Source organism: Colias eurytheme, chromosome 6 (assembly GCF_061535395.1).
Source record: "Colias eurytheme isolate Ceu_HAF_F1 chromosome 6, ilColEury1 Martin Lab GWU primary, whole genome shotgun sequence".
NCBI lineage: Eukaryota > Metazoa > Arthropoda > Insecta > Lepidoptera > Pieridae > Colias > Colias eurytheme.
The window spans coordinates 7,711,596-7,729,313 of NC_142985.1; the positions used below are offsets into that span (position 1 = coordinate 7,711,596).

Below are 17,718 nucleotides of genomic sequence, written 5' to 3' on the forward strand. Positions count from 1 at the left end.
TATCTAAGAGCTGTGTATACATTAGGCACTGATTAAAATAAGCATTAGCATATTTCTTTAGGAACTAATAAAAGAATCAAATTACGCTTTGAAGGTAGTACAGGCTATTAGTTGAGCAGAATCACAGAATATGAGCGTACGGAACCGAAGCACCGGGCCGTTCGGTCGCACCGCGCCTGCCCGCACTATTCCGCGGTCGCCCCTTCCCTTCTTCCATCCATCAGTCAGTCACTTGATAAACAGCGTGAGAGGTGGTTGTGTTCTCGTCGCGCGTGCCCGACATTCACGCGTACAACTGGGTCACGAGGTCTGTTTACGTGTTGACAAGGAAATCTGATTTACTCAGTGTGGTGAATGATTGTAGTGACTGTGGTTACAAATATTTAGTGTAATAACAAAACGGCGGCGCTTTTGATGTGTACGTGATGTGTGCGTGAGCGCAGCGCATGACGTGCTACGAAACGTTGAGAGCTTCGGCACCCGCGGCGGACGCCCCCATGGCGCACCACTTCGTCAAGTGGTGGCGCAACAAGTTTAGAAATGGATATAAGAAATTTAGCAGTGAGTACTTTTACTTCAATGAAATTACTGTACGAGTAACTAGAAAACATAATATCCTATAAACATATTAAAATAATAGCTAATTAAATGAACGCTAAGGTCATCATAATATTATAGTTTATACGCTATTTTATATTTAGTTAATTAGTTAATGATTAGTATTTCTATTAATATTCTCGTATTTAACGTAGGTAGTCTGGATAGTCCTGAAATCTTGGAAAATATTTATTATTTAAAACATACTTAACATCTGACAAAAAATGTAATTTTTAATTTTTATATATTTTAAACTGTGAATATTAGTAATTGTTGAAAAATGGTTCGTGGTTACACATTGACTTAGCTACAACTAAAATAATATGATAATATAAAAAACTAGCGGTCCGCCCCGGCTTCGCCCGTGGTACATGTTTATTGTTTACGTTTTCTCTACATAAAAACCATCCTCGTACTTCAAGGAATATAATAAAAAAAGAATTATCGAAATCGGTTCAGCCGTCGTCGAGTTATGCGCTTACCAACACATTTTGCGATTCATTTTTATATATAAGAAGATTATAAATGAATTATGAGGCTATATGTTATTTTTAAAACTGAGGATAGGTAGGTATTAACATTGTATCACAAACGCATGCGATGTCATGTTTATTTACCTTTGATATATAAAAAAGCTAGTATAGTTAATAGGTCATTGTTATTTACTCGACGCATCGCGTCGTACAAAAACAGCTGATCTCATCTTAATGTTTTCAGTCATTTTTACAATTAAATCCTTAATTATAATTAAATGAGTAACATGTAGATACTGCTGAATTGAATATTTTTGTTAATATTAGTAAGTAGGTACTTGGTATGCTAAATTAGTAATATCTCCATGTAAAAGTAACGTAACAACAAATTTTAAATATTGTCCCACTTCTTCGTTGTGATTATTGATACTTAAGTGAATTTTGGCAATAATTATTTAAGTTTAATATAAAAGTTATCTTATTAATTATTTGAAGTACATATTGTAATATAGGTACCTATTTCATCTCAAAGACAGAGTAATCTTGTTCTTGAAGTGATTTGAACTATGTGATAATGTGAGCACGTTTTAATTCAAAATAATCATCTAGGTATACTAATATTATAAAGAGGAAAGGTTTGTGTGTGTGTATGTATGGTTTTCACGCATAAACTACTGGACCGATTTTGATGAAATTTGGCACAGATAATCTTTAGACCCTGAGAAAGAACATAGGCTACCTTTTATTGCGAAATATGTACCACGGGCGAAGCCGGGGCGGACCGCTAGTACAAATATAAAAGCTGAAAACTTCAATAAGCTATGCACCATAAAAAAAATAAACACTCATATTATGAAGACATACAATTTCTTTATATTTTCAATTTTCATATTATAAACCTAGTAATGAGGCATGTTTTTATCTAGCGATGAGTACATAAAAATAATGAAACTTCCGCTCTCGAAATGCTTTATTCATCTTAAACATCAAAGTAGTCTGATCTCCCTTTGATCTCGTCCTATTTAGTTTCTATTTCAATTAAAAGACGATACATTTTTCGTTTCATATCGTTCTATATTGTATACGTCAAGCCCTTGAAGTTAAGTTTGTAATATAGTTTTGAATGCAAACCGAGCCGCGCTCATTTGATTAACTTCAAAGAGAAAAGTTAAAAGCACTCGCCGAAGCGGAGACAATGATACCTTTTATTTGACATCAAAGAATTCTCCGCCCCATGCTTTAAACTTTTTTTTTTTTCAAATAGTATGTACCACGTTGATGTATAGCTTGCTACAATTTATAGTAAGCGGCAGACACAAAGCGCTTTTTCGGAGATGTTCGGCTTTTGTTGCATAATTTTAATGTGCCCTTAGCGTGCGGTTATTGTCTCTTTACATTTTTACAACGTTATTTTTCAACGGCCTAAACGTACAAATAAAATATGTTTTTATAACAATAAGCTTGCTTGCACCATTGATAATTTTATTAAAATACTGTAATTTCTATTTCACTCATGATTTCAAATTTTCTTTATTAATATCAGGTACCTATTATCTAATGCTCACACGGCCACGGGGCGCTCTCAATGACTTTAATATCGCCTTAATGAGGACATGAGCATGGTTAACGCGTACATTAATTAGCCGTATTCATTACCAATTAATGACATGTGCATTGTGCATTATCAAGCGTAACGATGCTAAATTTTGAACAAAGCGTTTTCATTCGGATAATCCAAAATTCATTGTTTTCATGACTTTCTTTTTATAAGATTAGGGTACGTACCTACATGGGAATCTGGATTATTTAAATAAGTTTACAGATACAAAAATAGCCTGAATACGGATAACGTTCATTAACGGGATTATCAATTATGAAGTCCTTGAAGATATATTTAAAGAATTTTACAATGAGAGGCATTGTTTTTAACTATATACCTAGTATAAGTTCCTACATAGATAGGACATTCATAAACTGCTTATAAAAATGAATTTTGGGTAACTAGGTATTTGTTACCACAGGACTTTTGACTCGGGACTCGGGAGAAAATATGATTTTGATGATGCTTTTTTAATTTTTTATTTGAAAGTTGTTCACATTTAAATTTTGGCCAATTCTGACAATTTTAAAGGCAGTTTAGTTTTTTGATCATTTTAAGAAAACAAACCACCACGAAGTCGCCATATCAAAGATTAGTAAATAGTTTGTCCATATGCTTAGCAGACGGTTTCTTTTGATATGTTTATAGGCCGGAATTAGTTGAACGTATGTCACGCCTAATTAATAAATCAGAACAAGAGTATCGTATGGCTTGCGAGTAGACACCATAACGGAACAATAGTACCTATTATCAGCATAGTAACTACCGACAGCGTGTCTATTTACAGGAGTAACGTTGCTGTTAATAAAGTCATTCATTCATAGCGTTTGAAATACGAATATAACGAAGTGATTACGGTTGATTAAAAAAAAAACATTCTGAGAAATAAATTGGAATGTGTTTGCAGTGTTTTTATTCACATAGCTATTAATCTAATAGCTAGTCGAAAGATAATGAAAACTGAAGAATAGTAACTGTTTATTATTGATTAGTAATTAATGTATGCCAAACAAATCTTTCATCGTCATATTTTTCTCGAAAGAATTTAAATTTTAAATACATAATTTTAATCTTATATATCTTATAATATAAAAATGAATCCCAAAATGTGTTGGTAAGCGCATAACTTGAGAATGGCTGAACCGATTTCGATAATTCTTTTTTTATTATATTCCTTGAAGTACGAGGATGGTTTTTATGTAGAGAAAACGTAAACATGTACCACGGGCGAAGCCGGGGCGGACCGCTAGTTACTTATACATATGTATATTATATCATTTATAATACATTAATATTAAATATGTACATACCTACTAGGTATTATATTATTTAGATAATAAATTAACGGTACTATAACTATTAAAATTAACTGATGACACCGCATAAAGTTTTCAATCCTAAAAAATAATAAATACTAAACGATGTTTATTGTAAATATCCGTCGTTGTATATTCGTCGATCATTTGCCTCCTCTAAAAGAATTATCAACTATTATTTCTTTATACGTGCTTTTATTGGTAGAATATAGTGAAGGTGTAATATCAGAAGGTGTTATAAGAAAAATAAAATCAGTGGCAGATGTTCGTTGGCAAACTCGGGTATTAAGGCATTGGACCGACGTCGATCCGGGCTCGCAAGGCCTTCCAGGAAATAACTAAGCCCGCCCTGTGAGCCCCTGCCTGCCGTCTTTACAACACGTCCCGCTCGCTTTATAAAAATCGTTTGTATTTACCGCCCGTTTTTCTAACAATTTTAGTATTCATGTATACCTGTATATTATATAATAAAAGATATATTATAATAACAATCGTAGCGTACCCATCATCGCAAGGTCGTATAGCGATTAGCGATGCAGCTTTTATTTAGATATACCTAGGTATTTTACTAATCTTATATAAATTATTATAATATAAACGTGAAAGTTTGAAGGTTGGATGTTTAATGCCCTTGTTCTTGTTTTACAAGTAAAAGCACGAAACGGATTTTGATGACACTTGGTAATTCTGTAGTTTTGTGTCAAGAGTAAAAAACGCATACCTACCTAAGTTATAAAAAAATTAATAAGTAATTATTTAAACTGAATCTTAAAGTTCATATTATGTGCATGGTTTATAAAATGTCAACAAGAATTTAATGAAATCAAATAAAGTTAAATAGTCTCGTAACGATACACGTAACACGATTATGTAAAATTGAATGTCTTTTTACACATAACTAATATGTTATTTATTATTTACTTTTCAGTTGGAACTGAAAGTGAGCGTACGGATACAGAGGAATTGGTCGGGAGGGCCGCTTCCCAATGCTCGGCACCTCCAGACTTGTTGCCAAGTGAAGCGCGCGCCCTCCTCCAGCCTGCCACTCCGCCTCCAGTACCAGTGAGAAACTCTGAACCTTGCTCAAAGAGAATATCATCGCCCGTGCAGAATGCGGACTGCAATGAAAATAAACAGCCAAGGCTCCGCTTCGAGGTAATTAAATTTATTATACCTATTATTTTATTACTAAATGGGAATAATATAAAATCGTAGGAATTTATGGTAACAGTATTGAAGATTATTGACCCATTAATTTATTTAAGTACTTAAAACAAATCCAAAATCCCAGTAAATGCATGGGATTATAAATAGAATACCTTTTATCATGGATTTTTAATAAATAATGAATACTAAATGAACACAAAATTACCATTCATCACGGAACATCCAGTTTATTGAATGCGAGATGAATCATCTATTTACGTCGTATCAGTCTCCGGGCAGGCGGCTTGCTTTTGTCTCATAATCAAAGATCGTAAAGGCGCGACTAGTTTCCTTTTAAAGCTAAAGATAAGGGCGCCGGTCCTCATCAGCCGACATGCGGTCGTTTCTCGGCGCCGTCGATTATCTATATTTTAAACATGGCAACTATCATAGTCCAAATAATTTACCGCTGAGGTCAGCACTTAAATGGGCACAGTCTAGTTAACACTGTTTTTATATTGTTTTAGGAGTTAACTTGTGACGTTGAGCTGCAACATCCGCAGTCTTCAAAACAACAACCGCTACAGTTTTCCTTTACGCTGTATGATCTTGATGGGCATGGACGGATGACTAAAGATGTATGTATCTAGAACATATTTTTATACCCTGTTATACTAATAACTAAATCAAAAATATAGCGAATATGCAAGGAGCATCTTCGTTATGTGATTAACAAGCTAAATTTCTCGCAAAATCGAATTTAAATACTACAAACAAACACTCATCCATTGTTTACATTAAGTAATGTAATAACTTATGTTTCTTGCACCTAAATCGTAAAGAATCTCTTCTGCAATAATACAATGGAAATGTTATCATTACAGGATATAGCTGGAATTGTATCCACAATATATGAATCTCTTGGAAAGTCTGTCACAGTTCCACATTATGGATCTAAGACTATACAAGTACGATTGACAGTAGTCCCTGAAGATGGACAACCTCGCAGTCAAAGGGAGAAAAGGGACGCCAGACGAAGACGGCGACGCGAACAAGCAACGGTTAACACGAGCGCACCCCCAGATTGTGCCGAACATAGTGAGGAAGAACTGCATGAAAGATTATCACATGAGGACGATGTCTCATCAAAGTCGTCATGTTCTGATCGAAAGCCCCCTCCCCAAAGGCCTGCACCCATTTTACGGCAGAGACATCACCGACATCCGCGGAGAGAACATCGAGAACGCAAATATACAAAGAAACGTTCGGGGAGTCTACAGAGGCGGGAATTACTGGAAATCATTCAGGCCAATATGGAAAAAAATCACCTGAGTTTTCAAGCATCAAGGTAAGCAATAAGCATTCATACTTGTGAATTTTTTTTTTCAAATATAATGATAAACTTTCAGACTTTGCAAAAAATGTTTTATCATTTATAAATTTATTTAATTTCAAGCAAATGTATTGGCTTCAAATCTGTGACTGTATTGTTGAATGAAATTCAACTCAATACATATGTATCTATTACTTTGCTTAAAAGTATTATTACAGTACCTACAGTTTGACTATTATTATAAAAAAGTGATTAACTTATGTCAAAAATATGTTCAAATTTAAATTTGTTTTCTATAAGTAGTTATGTTAATACTGTTTGGATGTTCTAATCTAATCCTTTGATTTTCTTTACAGAAAGCCCAGCGATCCATCCGCCTATGAAGACGACATTAGTAGTAAATATCAGAAGATTCGAAACAGATCTCATACTGTGAATGAAAAATCTCATACTTATCATAAAGTGAAAACAGAAAACACAGGAAATGGATATTTGGATCTTGCTAGTGGTGGCGATTCAAACTTGTGCAGATACGATAGATATTTGCATGCCGTTATATGTTCTTCAGCGAAACATGCACATACGGGTTATCATCAAAAGCAAACTGCACCGTCACGACACACGCGCGCGTCCCATCCAGCGAACCCGCGGTCTCGCTCCCACGACCTTTCCTCTCAGACGCAGCAACCGAGAGTACTCCAAATTATATTCTTATAGAACTCAATAAAGGGCGAGCTTTAAACAGCTCTGTCCTTTCGTGTTATCAGTGAATCGGACAATTGTGGTTACCAAGTAGGTATTATGAAGTATTGGCGAAGTTACTTGTGTGAAAAGAAAGATGACAATCTTTTTGTGAGATATGACAACAATATAATTTAAGAAAATCTATTAGCATTCCACATGATTACTTCACTTATAGTTGTAGCTTTAGTATTTATTTTACTGACAGACTCAAATAAGATCTGTATTTTATACAAATTAATAATTGTACTAAATTAAAATGTGCATTGAAAGTTGTAAGAACGTTAGCTTCTCTTGAAAAGATATTTATTTTTTGAGCATTTAAGAAAAGTGCCTTATAATCATTGGTCTTTCTTCACGAATGTCATCATAATGTATTTTTTAGTATTAAAATTTTGAAGCAGTATATATGCAATGCTCATTTGAATAATGTACTTTTTGTATACTTGTATTATAAGACTCGTTTAAGAGTTATAGACTGACTTTAGTTATAGGTGTTAGGTGCTTTATTAGAAATGTGTAAATTATTGTTAAAATTTGTAACATTACTGTATGTACTTAAAAGCTGCTCTCTTTACTCACTAATTATTGAATCATAATGTAAAAAGCAGCATATTTAAATATTATTATTACCATTATCAGTATTCATTCTTGTTAAGAATCTCATTTCTAAAACTTTCATCTACCTCTAATTTTAAATAGATAATTAAGATTAATTTATTATAATTCCTTAGAAGAGTCCTAAAACGTTTTGTTAGCTGTATTTGTGATAAAACATGGTGAAATAAAGTTATGTAAATTAACATCAAATTGTCAATTTTGTAAACCATACATGTAAAAGTGTTTAAGTGCTTGATCTTGTCAAAAATATTTATTGTCGAAATAGAAAATTAATTGAACAATTGCATTTTATTCCAAACTTTTTAATATCCTTTTGTCATCTTCCGAGGGTTTTAATTCTAAATACATAAACAACTAAACAAAGAAACATTATCACAGCTGAGGCTATCATGGTCACTTCCATTGGCAGTCCACATTTATTGACAGCATACTCATTTGGAGAAATCGACACCTACAAGACACAAAATACAACAATGTATCTCTATATATGTATATTATCAAAAAGCTACGAGGCAAATTTTTTTGAAGTAGTAACAAAACCAATGTAATAACGCTAACATAACTAATAATGCTAACTTACCAACATATATTTTGGATCTGGTCTATTTCTCCATGAGAAGGATGGTACAGAATATTCAAGAAAATCAATTTTATCATAATTATGTTTTAATAGGCACCCATGATGTGTATGACCACCAAACACTGCTCTGGGTTTAAGTTTCTTGATCACAAAGTCTGTTCCCTCTTTCGAAAGTGCATCTATTTTCAATCTAAATAATTTATTTCTTTCTGGCAATGGTGGGGCATCGGGCTCTGTGCACACAGAATCGGATACGCGATAGAGTGGAAAATGCTAAAAAAATTCACATCGCATGAATATAATATTTGCAGAACCTGTACAAATATTCTAATAATGCCTGAAAAGTTTATCTTAAGGGCTTGGTCTAGTAGTGCAAACAAATGCATCCTGTCATCCTATATGTAAATAATACAAATGTACTAAGGGAAAGTTGCTCCACTTAATTTTTAAAAATTAAATCATTCGTATGCATAATTTAATATTCGTAATAAGTACCAAAAATGACAATTTGAAACAATTTTCGTGAAAATTACACCGGGTGATTTTTTTTTTATCAGTACACAAAATTTGCGAATACTTTCTATTGATATCTTCAACTTCATGTTTATATAACTGATTAACTTTTACAAAGAAATTTGGACGAAATATAAAAAAATAAGCTTCCCATACAAAATGCATAACTCTATACATTTTTTTCGACCTAAGTTTCTTAGTGAAAGTTGTTCAGTTTAACTAATAAAACGGATAAACAAATTTTGTTGTATCAAAATGTAATGTTTGTGTTAAAAAATTATAAAATAGAAAAATACGCAAATGAAAACAAAAGATATTTATTTCTGACTAGCTTCCGCCCACGACTCCGTCCGCGCGGATGTCTGTCTTCGCGTCTTCTACAGATTTATTATATTATGTGTAATATATAGATTTATATTGATAAACCTAATAAATGTTTTGCTAGCATTCTGATGCTTTATGGGTTGCACTGGATTTATCTTTTTTTTTTTCAATCGCTTGAATGATATAGAATGGGTCCTTGATGGGCATCGAATGCTGAAGTCTCGAATCAATCAATTCTGACAGTAGGCAATTTATGTAAAATCTTGATAATGGTCCATCATTTTATTTTGCCTAAACGTTACATACTTTTTTATATATTCTATTTTTAACGAATTATTCACTCCAGTCCAAACAGCAAATAAGCAGACTTCTGCTTCTGCAACGTTTAGTTGTCCCTGAATTTAGAAAAAATAGTCATGATTCTTATCTATGACAAAAGTGTTATTTTTTGCATTGTATTTCAAATATTATTTTTTTTAACCGCATCTTCCGCATTCATGTCTTTTGCCGGAATTAGACATTTAACTTCTACTAGTCCCATTTTCCCTTTTTGATATGGGAGTGTATAAAGTAAATTTTTTAGATATTTCTCGTTACACTTTTAAAAAGTTATTTGTTTGTGTTTTAACACAACATATATAACACAATAAAATATGTTTTATTATTGTCATTTTGCTCATTAGGTAAAGTAATTTCGATATCAGTTTTAAGTTTTTTGATACCTGCAATAATAACGTCATAATCGCCTGCACATACTTATCGATTACACCCTGTATACAATCCACCATCCACATTCATAATGTTTTCCTGTCCTACTCTCCTTTACGCTGTTCACCGATACATTTGAAATGAGTAAATCTGCTACCACTGAAGGATGTTTCATTGTGATCAGCAAATTTTCACCACTGTTGTCGATTATTTGTTTTTCATTTTTAATCAGCAATTGGGAATCATCAGTTTTGTTTTTTGCAGATTGGTGATGTACCCTAAACAATACGTCGAAAAGGGAAAGCATCAACGAATTATCGTTTTCGTCCTCTTTTTTTATTCTTCGCGTCTCTGTTACTTCTGTTTGTTTAGTTCTCAACACCCACTGAATTTTCTATGTTATTGTGATCTTCCATTACATCTGAGTTTTGATGATGTGATGATAATCCATTCGTTTTAATATTGGTACTTAGAGTTGGTAGACTAAACTAGAAATGGCGGACTAAATTTGTCAGCGCGTCTGTAAAATCAGAATATAAAACCAACATCCTGTATTTAAGTTACAAAATTAATAATCAAACAACATGCCGCTACGTTGAAAATGACTAGAAGAAAAAATTCAAACACCTCGGATCAATTTTGGAGTAAACAAATCATATTCCCCGTATGGGGATTTCCCCGGATGAACTTGGGAAGTTCAAGTTCTCAATACAAGTTTATATTATATTTCGTATTTCTCAAACGAAAAATAAACATTTTTGGAACTTCAAAAAAATTATATTATAAGAAAATTTATGAGCTTACATTAGTTTTAAAGAAATATACATCCCTTTACTGACACCCCGTAAAATAAAGAAATTGTTGCCAATCACCTTTGCAATCTATTTGGTTTCATTAACTTTATGTTCGAACATAATTTTTTTTTCTAGTAGTTACACGCGTATTTTTTTCTTTTATTTTCCATATCGAAATCAAATGTTTAAAAATACGAATATTTGCACAAAACTAAGATAAAAATAATCAATTAACAAAAATATTAAATTTAATGAAGTAGAGCAACTTTCACTTCGGTATGAAGGAAAATCGAGCGTAGAGCACACGTCAGAACGCTCCGGCCCAAGGAGCGCGACTAAAGAAATTCGCTAGGATTTTTCCTCATTATTTTAAATATTTTTTTAATATTTAAAGAATTATAAAAATTCAAAAAAAAATTTTTTGAAGGATTAATACTCATTGGTCTTCAACCAACTCGAATAAATTAATGGAAAAAATAACTTTTAGCAGTATTTATCAATAGATTTTGTAAGGCAAAAAATGGGAAATTTAATGAATTTATAACGTTCTAATTAAGAAAATCATAAGTTTTTCGGCAATTGTATTCAGCAGTTTTTAATAACGACTATATAAGGATAATAATGCGCTGATCAGATTGTGTAAATTGTAATCGGTTGCAACGTAGTGAGTGCACAAACTTAGCTCGAAATGTCTTTGGGGGAAAGAGACTTATCTTGAAGGCCTGATTAAGGTAACATAAAGTAACTTTATAAATGTGAAAAAATTCACGCGCATTGCGTATATAACACTAATTGATAAACAAGAAAAAAAAAATCAGTTTATCATTTCATTAGCCGGGAAAAAATTGTCAAATAACTTGTTGAAAACGCAATTTTGCTAGACTGCAGCCTTAAAAAAAGTATCTTAGAAACCACTGGTTCCTATCTTAATATATATAAATCTCGTGTCACAATGTTTGTCCTCAATGGACTCCTAAACCACTTAACCGATTGCAATAAAATTCGCACACCATGTGCAGTTCGATCCAACTTGGTTTTCTCTGAAAACGCGGGCGAAGCCGCGGGCGGAAAGCTAGTAGTTTATATATGAGCAACAACTACATAATATAGGGGCTGATTTGTATTAAAAAATATTTGTTTGGCAGTCATCATCTATGTCAGCATGAATGAAATTTTTCAAAAGTATGAAAAATTTTCGTTTGGATAATAGCTGAATCTGTGTGGGGCGGGGCAGCTTGTAATGAAATTAATAAAATATAAAAATATAATATATACCTGCATAAGTATGGGTCTGGAATAATTATAATGTTCACCATCAAATTCACAAAATCTGTTGTCCTTAGAGCACTTAGAAAGTTTATCTGAAATATTAAAGCAACTATAAATTTCTAATTAGTTCCAACAAAGTGGAAAGATAAAGAAAGTCCATACTTGATATTAAAGATATTTCATTTCTTGCTTCAACACACATGTTGCATGAATCTCCTTGTAGTGCCATAGAATTAACAAGGACAAAGTGCGAGCCCTTCAATACCAAGTGCTGAACACTTGGAGCATTTAAAAGTTCTATAAACCTTTGCAGTGCTCTTTTCCTTATTCTAAAAATATTATAGAACTTATTCATCATCAAGTAAAGTAGAGAAGTAATCTGATTTTGTGTTAGGCCATTGCCAAAATTTGGGAATCATAAGTTAAATTAAAATAAATGAAAACTATTTCCTTGCAGATCGAAATTAGATGATGATTGATTCTTTGGATGTGATTTGATGAGAGATATATAAACACAGTTTTGTTTACTCTTAAGAGTTTCTTTTGAAGTTGAAAACTTTGTGGTGAACATAATAATTAATAGATGCCTGAATATTAGATATACCTGTTATGAAAGCCTATGTCATGATTACCCATAACAACATGCAATTTTGTATCCTGGGGCACAGGAAATAGTCTATAAAAACGCTCTACATATGCATTAAATTGCTTATCATCAGTCCATTCGCCTTCATCAAAAAGGTCTCCTGTAACAATTGTTTCTTTATAAGTAACTAATTGTATTAAGAGCATAGTAAAATCGAACTAGGTACATATATATTAATAATTACCCAATACAAACACAACATCAGGTTGGTGTGTATTTATAATGGCCGTAAATGCTTGATGCATTTGCCATTCTCTTCTCAACTTATCTAGCCAATGTCCTCTGTAAGGACCCAATAAATGAGTATCTGCTAAAATGAACGCTTTTAAAACTGGCCCAGTAGAGTTTACTAGTTTTGGCCAACTACACTGAAAATATTGTACATTAGGAAATAATATAAAATGATAATATTCAATTGTATTATTAAGTATTTAATGTGGAATTTAGTACTAATATTTAGTAATACCTGAACAACGACTACATAATATATGAGAAACTCACAATAGAGCCCAATACAAAGTAAACCAAAAATGGTAAACAACAGTTTTTTGGTAACACGTCGCATACTTATAATATAGTCATGTTACTTACGAAATGCTTTATGAAAAGAAATGTTAAATATTAACTAAATCAAGCTTCCCAGCAACATCAATAAGATTAAAGATAAAATGCGATTAAGCGATAAGGGAAATCTTGTTTGATAACAAGCAATGACAGGTGATGACAATTGACAAGTAAAATGACATATTATGCGGTTACGAAATGCGCCATGAAAGAAGTCCTACGGCGAACATGGGAACTATACTATTAAAGCAACACAGTATTAGATCTGTGGTATTATGTATAGTCTATGGTGGGATTTGGGAACAGAACGGCCATTTTTTAAGACCAAGCACACGTGTTGCCCCGCTAGAACAATGACTTCAACCTTATTTAATTTAACTTATTCTATAGAAAAAATATGGGCTCAGACGAAACGGAGGCATGTATTGTAATATGTACTTTCAGAATAAATCCGTTTTCATTTCACACACATTTGAAAAAAACACCACGTAATTTATGGACGCCCCCTTAGAAAGAAGTGGGAACATGATAGATTTCTTAGAATTTTTAGAAACTCTATTGTCTATCATTGTTTTCCATATTTCGATACTCTTTCGTAAAATGGAAAATCATCCATCCTCGATACAAATAGTGAAATGGAATTTTTAACACTTTTCACTTTAATTTTCCCTTACTCTGGGGGCATTTGAATTAAATAATAACCAATGCGAACATTATCAGGCGCTGACTGCGCCAATTCAATGAACTGTGCTGCATAAGGCTAAGGACAGATGAACGCGCGGAAACTGGCGCTTCCGCGCGGAAACAAGCGCTTCCGCGCGGGACTGCTGTTCAGGTCACATGAGTAGAAAGACGGAACAGAGACTAAGCTTCTTAAGAACGTGCAAAATTGTTACCTATTTTGGTAGGGTTGTCACAATAGGTTAAGACAAATTAAACAAAACTACCTACTACAACCCAACCTAGGTATGTACACACTTACGATACATACATACATACTTACAAATGCTAAACTTGTAATAATAATGAAAGGTAAAAACACACCATGTACAATTCTCATCTTATTAAAAAAGGACCTAATAAAATAAACGCAAGTATAGGTAAACCAGAATCTGATGGCAATTAGGGAAATCAAAATTTTGAGTGTGCAACCCTAGGGAAAATGGACTGAACGATCTTGATACTGCTTAGTTTTTATTTTGTCCTCAACATCATTAATCACATTACATTAAGTGAACAATACTGTACTTAATAATGAGATATCCACTTAATATTATGTAGGTACATACTTACATGTATAATGTACATATTACTTTTATAGGTATAGGTAATACATATTATTATTTACACATACCCATATTAATTGTATATTCATCATCATTATGCCATGTAAAAATATGGATGTAATGATAATACAGATCAAAACTAGATTGCTTATATTTTTTTATAAAATAAAATAAAAATAAAATAAAACTATGTTTATTTTCGTAAGTATTAACAGATACACACATTATAAAATTCACTTTAACAGCTTGGACTTGACGAATAGCCGTATTGGAAACTCCTGTAATAAGTTATCATAAAATTATATTGTAATCAACAAACAATATTATAGTTACCTACTTATAATATTTTTAATTTAAAGTACCAAAACGGGTAAGTCCAATTTACCAATAAAATATTCAAAATTGAAAATTGTGATGTGTTTGACCCTTCTTCATCGAATGTTTTTCTATACACATTATAAACAACACCTCTTGCTTGTGATCGCAGCGGCTTTTTCGACATTTTCGAAGATTTTTAGACAAAATCCTAAAAATTATTCATCAATTGCAAAGAAGACAAATAATTTGACAACCAATTTGATAGTTGTCAAATAAAGTTGCCACATGAAAATCTTTTATTTCATAAATATAAATATGCCATCAGATTCTGGTAGACCTATAGGTACTGACTTGAAAAAGTAATAATCAAAATATTTACTCACCTATTGTACTCCTTGAGATAGTTGAAGTATGATATATTTTTAGTTTTTCTACTATTATTCATACACACAGTACAATAAACAACCATTTTTGACAATGAAATATTACGTTTTATATTAAAATATTCAAACTTGCAAGTTGCAACTAATAAAACAAACAACGTGCGTCGTATCAACCCTGAGACTGTCCTCTGCCTGTGCAAGCGCAAACCGGTTTTTTCCAGAATCGCTGCGTACGCGACAAGCGGCCAGAGACACACACACATGGCCCCGCGTACTTGTAGTAGTGCAATCGATTCTCGCGTTTGTTTGAAGCTTATTCTCTGTTCCGTCTTTCTACTCATGTGGTTCAGGTGGCGGCAGCAGCTTGCGCGCGGGCGTAGCATCCTAATTCCTAGCGAGAAAATTTAGTGAAAATAGTAATACGCCATCGTATTACTATTTTCACATTATGCGTATTACGCATAATACATTTACAATACAAAATACAAAGTAATATTTAGTATCCATCATTTTTTTTTGTGTGGTGTTTCTCAATGTTAGCCAGAAGGGCTTCTACTGGCTTCTACATTTTAACGCGGACGCGGGGGTGAACTGAAGGTTCACCCTGGTAGCGACATGCGCAAGGGCGTCCGGGGGTCCAATTGACGGGGATCTCGAACGTCGGCTTGGGCCTTAGATCATTACTTAATGATCTAAGGCTTGGGCTGTCGCTTGAGTGGAGGAGGCCGGAAGGGCCCTAATCGGGCGGGAGTATCAATGATGCTGCTTAGGTTTAGTTACTACGCTTTAGCTATTTTATAAAAAAATGTTGTGTGGTTTTATGAAACCACGGTAAAAGTGAAACTGTTCGAACGGTTCCGAACACTGCTTTGTGTAGCGCATGTCGCGCATATATATGGAGAACACACAAAAATCTCGATTACCTGTTAACTGCGCATGCACTAAATTGATTAGTTTTTAAAATAACCTCTCCAACTCGTTGGCCTGAGGACATGTTCCATTCATAAACTGCACCTTCAGAGCCACAGGAAACTAGCGTTAAATCATTTGCAGACCACGCTAGGCAAGTAATCTAAAAAAAGTATTATAAGAGCTAGCGCACACGAGCAACTTTGTCTCAGCAACTATTTTGTCTCCGCAACTATTTTGTCTCTCCACCCATGGGCTAGTATGAAAGTGCGCGCACGTAGCAACGCAACTCCCCATACAAATTGATGGGAGAGACAAAATAGTTGCGGAGACAAAGTTGCTCGTGCGCGCTAGCTCTTAAAGTGAAACTTTTATTACATCGTCTCAAACTTTTTGGTCTGTGTAGCGCATGTCGCGTGTATCGCGGCTGCCGAGTAGGTATAAAAGTTTCACTTTAAAAAACGTGTAAAAGTCTACGTGACTAATGTTGTCTCATCGGAGACTGTTGCAACTGTAGCGATCGCTGTTCGCTGGTATTTTTGTGCCGTAGGCCGTAGCCGTAGCATAAATTAATCGCGTTTGCATAGTACATCGGCATCGTACAGAAGTTAGACAGTATCGCGTTCGCATAGCGACTGAATCTGGGCCCGTAGGGTGGACGAGAGGACACATCTAACGACAGGATCGCTACTGCAGCGCTACAATATAAAAATGTTATATGATGCCAACCATGTGTGTACATTAGTATTAAAATATACCTAAAATTAATTAATTATTGATGATATTTTATTTAAAAATGATTACAAAATAAAACAAAAATAGTCAAATTAGCCTCATTTATTGTACGAAATTAATTAACATTAACATAATTAGTTGAGAATGAGATTAGTTGTAAATATTGTACTAAACCTAAGGTCTTGTTTAATTTAAAAATTGTCAAAGCGTCTTAAAACTAAAATGTTGGTGCATTTAAGTTGTACAATTTAAACATTAATGAAGAACAAAAAAGTACATTCATTATTTAATTAGTGTATGTTAAATAATTATAAATTATACTACTAATTTATAACATACAACATACAGTGTAAAGATTATTCAATAGTATAATAAAAAACCATATTTATGGTTTGAGATTAGTAGTTAGGTACATAGTTTAAATACATTTTTGGTGTATAAAAGGTACTAAATTGTGTAATCAGATTGTAAAGCTATGTATTTACGTTTTACAGTAAATTAAAATATTTTCTTATAAGATCATCATTTCGTTACGGAATGTTAAAATCAGGGCCGGATTTCGGTGAGAGCAGCCAAGGCTACAGAAAAGAAATTGACCCAATAGGGACCTCAGCAAAAAACAAGCAGACAAGTTAACACTTTTCCTGTGATATACGTTTTCATTTCTATACATTATAATTTGTTTAAATATTTACAGGTATTGGAAAACTAGACCAATAAAATAATATGGAGTCTGCACTCCCTGGGTTGTTAATTGTTATCCCGATTTCTATATGTATACCTCGAAATTACCACTAAATCATTGCAAATTAATGGTGATAACATGGAACAAAGCAAATACAGCTCACAGTAATACCATGTA

General features: G+C 33.2%; 2 protein-coding genes across 2 annotated transcripts; one reads left to right on the forward strand and one right to left on the reverse strand.

Moving 5' to 3' along the window:
* Positions 1 to 222: 222 nt before the first annotated feature.
* On the forward strand, positions 223 to 8,108 carry nkd (NKD inhibitor of WNT signaling pathway naked cuticle). Its single transcript, XM_090102913.1, has 5 exons — positions 223 to 561; positions 4,915 to 5,141; positions 5,660 to 5,770; positions 6,017 to 6,480; positions 6,822 to 8,108. The coding sequence occupies exons 1-5, from the start codon at positions 447 to 449 to the stop codon at positions 7,180 to 7,182; spliced, it is 1,278 nt and encodes a 425-aa protein (XP_089959039.1). The 5' UTR covers positions 223 to 446; the 3' UTR covers positions 7,183 to 8,108.
* A 5-nt stretch (positions 8,109 to 8,113) lies between these two features.
* Positions 8,114 to 13,462, reverse strand: LOC149907808 (metallophosphoesterase 1-like). The gene is made up of 7 exons (XM_090102914.1): positions 13,128 to 13,462; positions 12,846 to 13,029; positions 12,620 to 12,761; positions 12,178 to 12,344; positions 12,022 to 12,107; positions 8,408 to 8,680; positions 8,114 to 8,278 (listed from the first exon to the last, which is right to left on the reverse strand). Exons 1-7 carry the CDS (start codon positions 13,224 to 13,226, stop codon positions 8,144 to 8,146), a joined length of 1,086 nt encoding a protein of 361 aa, XP_089959040.1. The 5' UTR covers positions 13,227 to 13,462; the 3' UTR covers positions 8,114 to 8,143.
* Between the last annotated feature and the right edge of the window lie 4,256 nt (positions 13,463 to 17,718).

Coding starts and splice junctions, on each gene's coding strand:
- nkd (XM_090102913.1), top strand. CDS start 447: ATGACGTGCTACGAAACGTTGAGAGCTTCGGCACCCGCGGCGGACGCC. Junction 562..4,914: donor TGGATATAAGAAATTTAGCA/GTGAGTACTTTT, acceptor TTTACTTTTCAG/TTGGAACTGAAAGTGAGCGT. Junction 6,481..6,821: donor CTGAGTTTTCAAGCATCAAG/GTAAGCAATAAG, acceptor TTTTCTTTACAG/AAAGCCCAGCGATCCATCCG.
- LOC149907808 (XM_090102914.1), bottom strand. CDS start 13,226: ATGCGACGTGTTACCAAAAAACTGTTGTTTACCATTTTTGGTTTACTT. Junction 12,762..12,845: donor TGATGTTGTGTTTGTATTGG/GTAATTATTAAT, acceptor CAATTGTTACAG/GAGACCTTTTTGATGAAGGC. Junction 12,345..12,619: donor GACATAGGCTTTCATAACAG/GTATATCTAATA, acceptor TAATATTTTTAG/AATAAGGAAAAGAGCACTGC.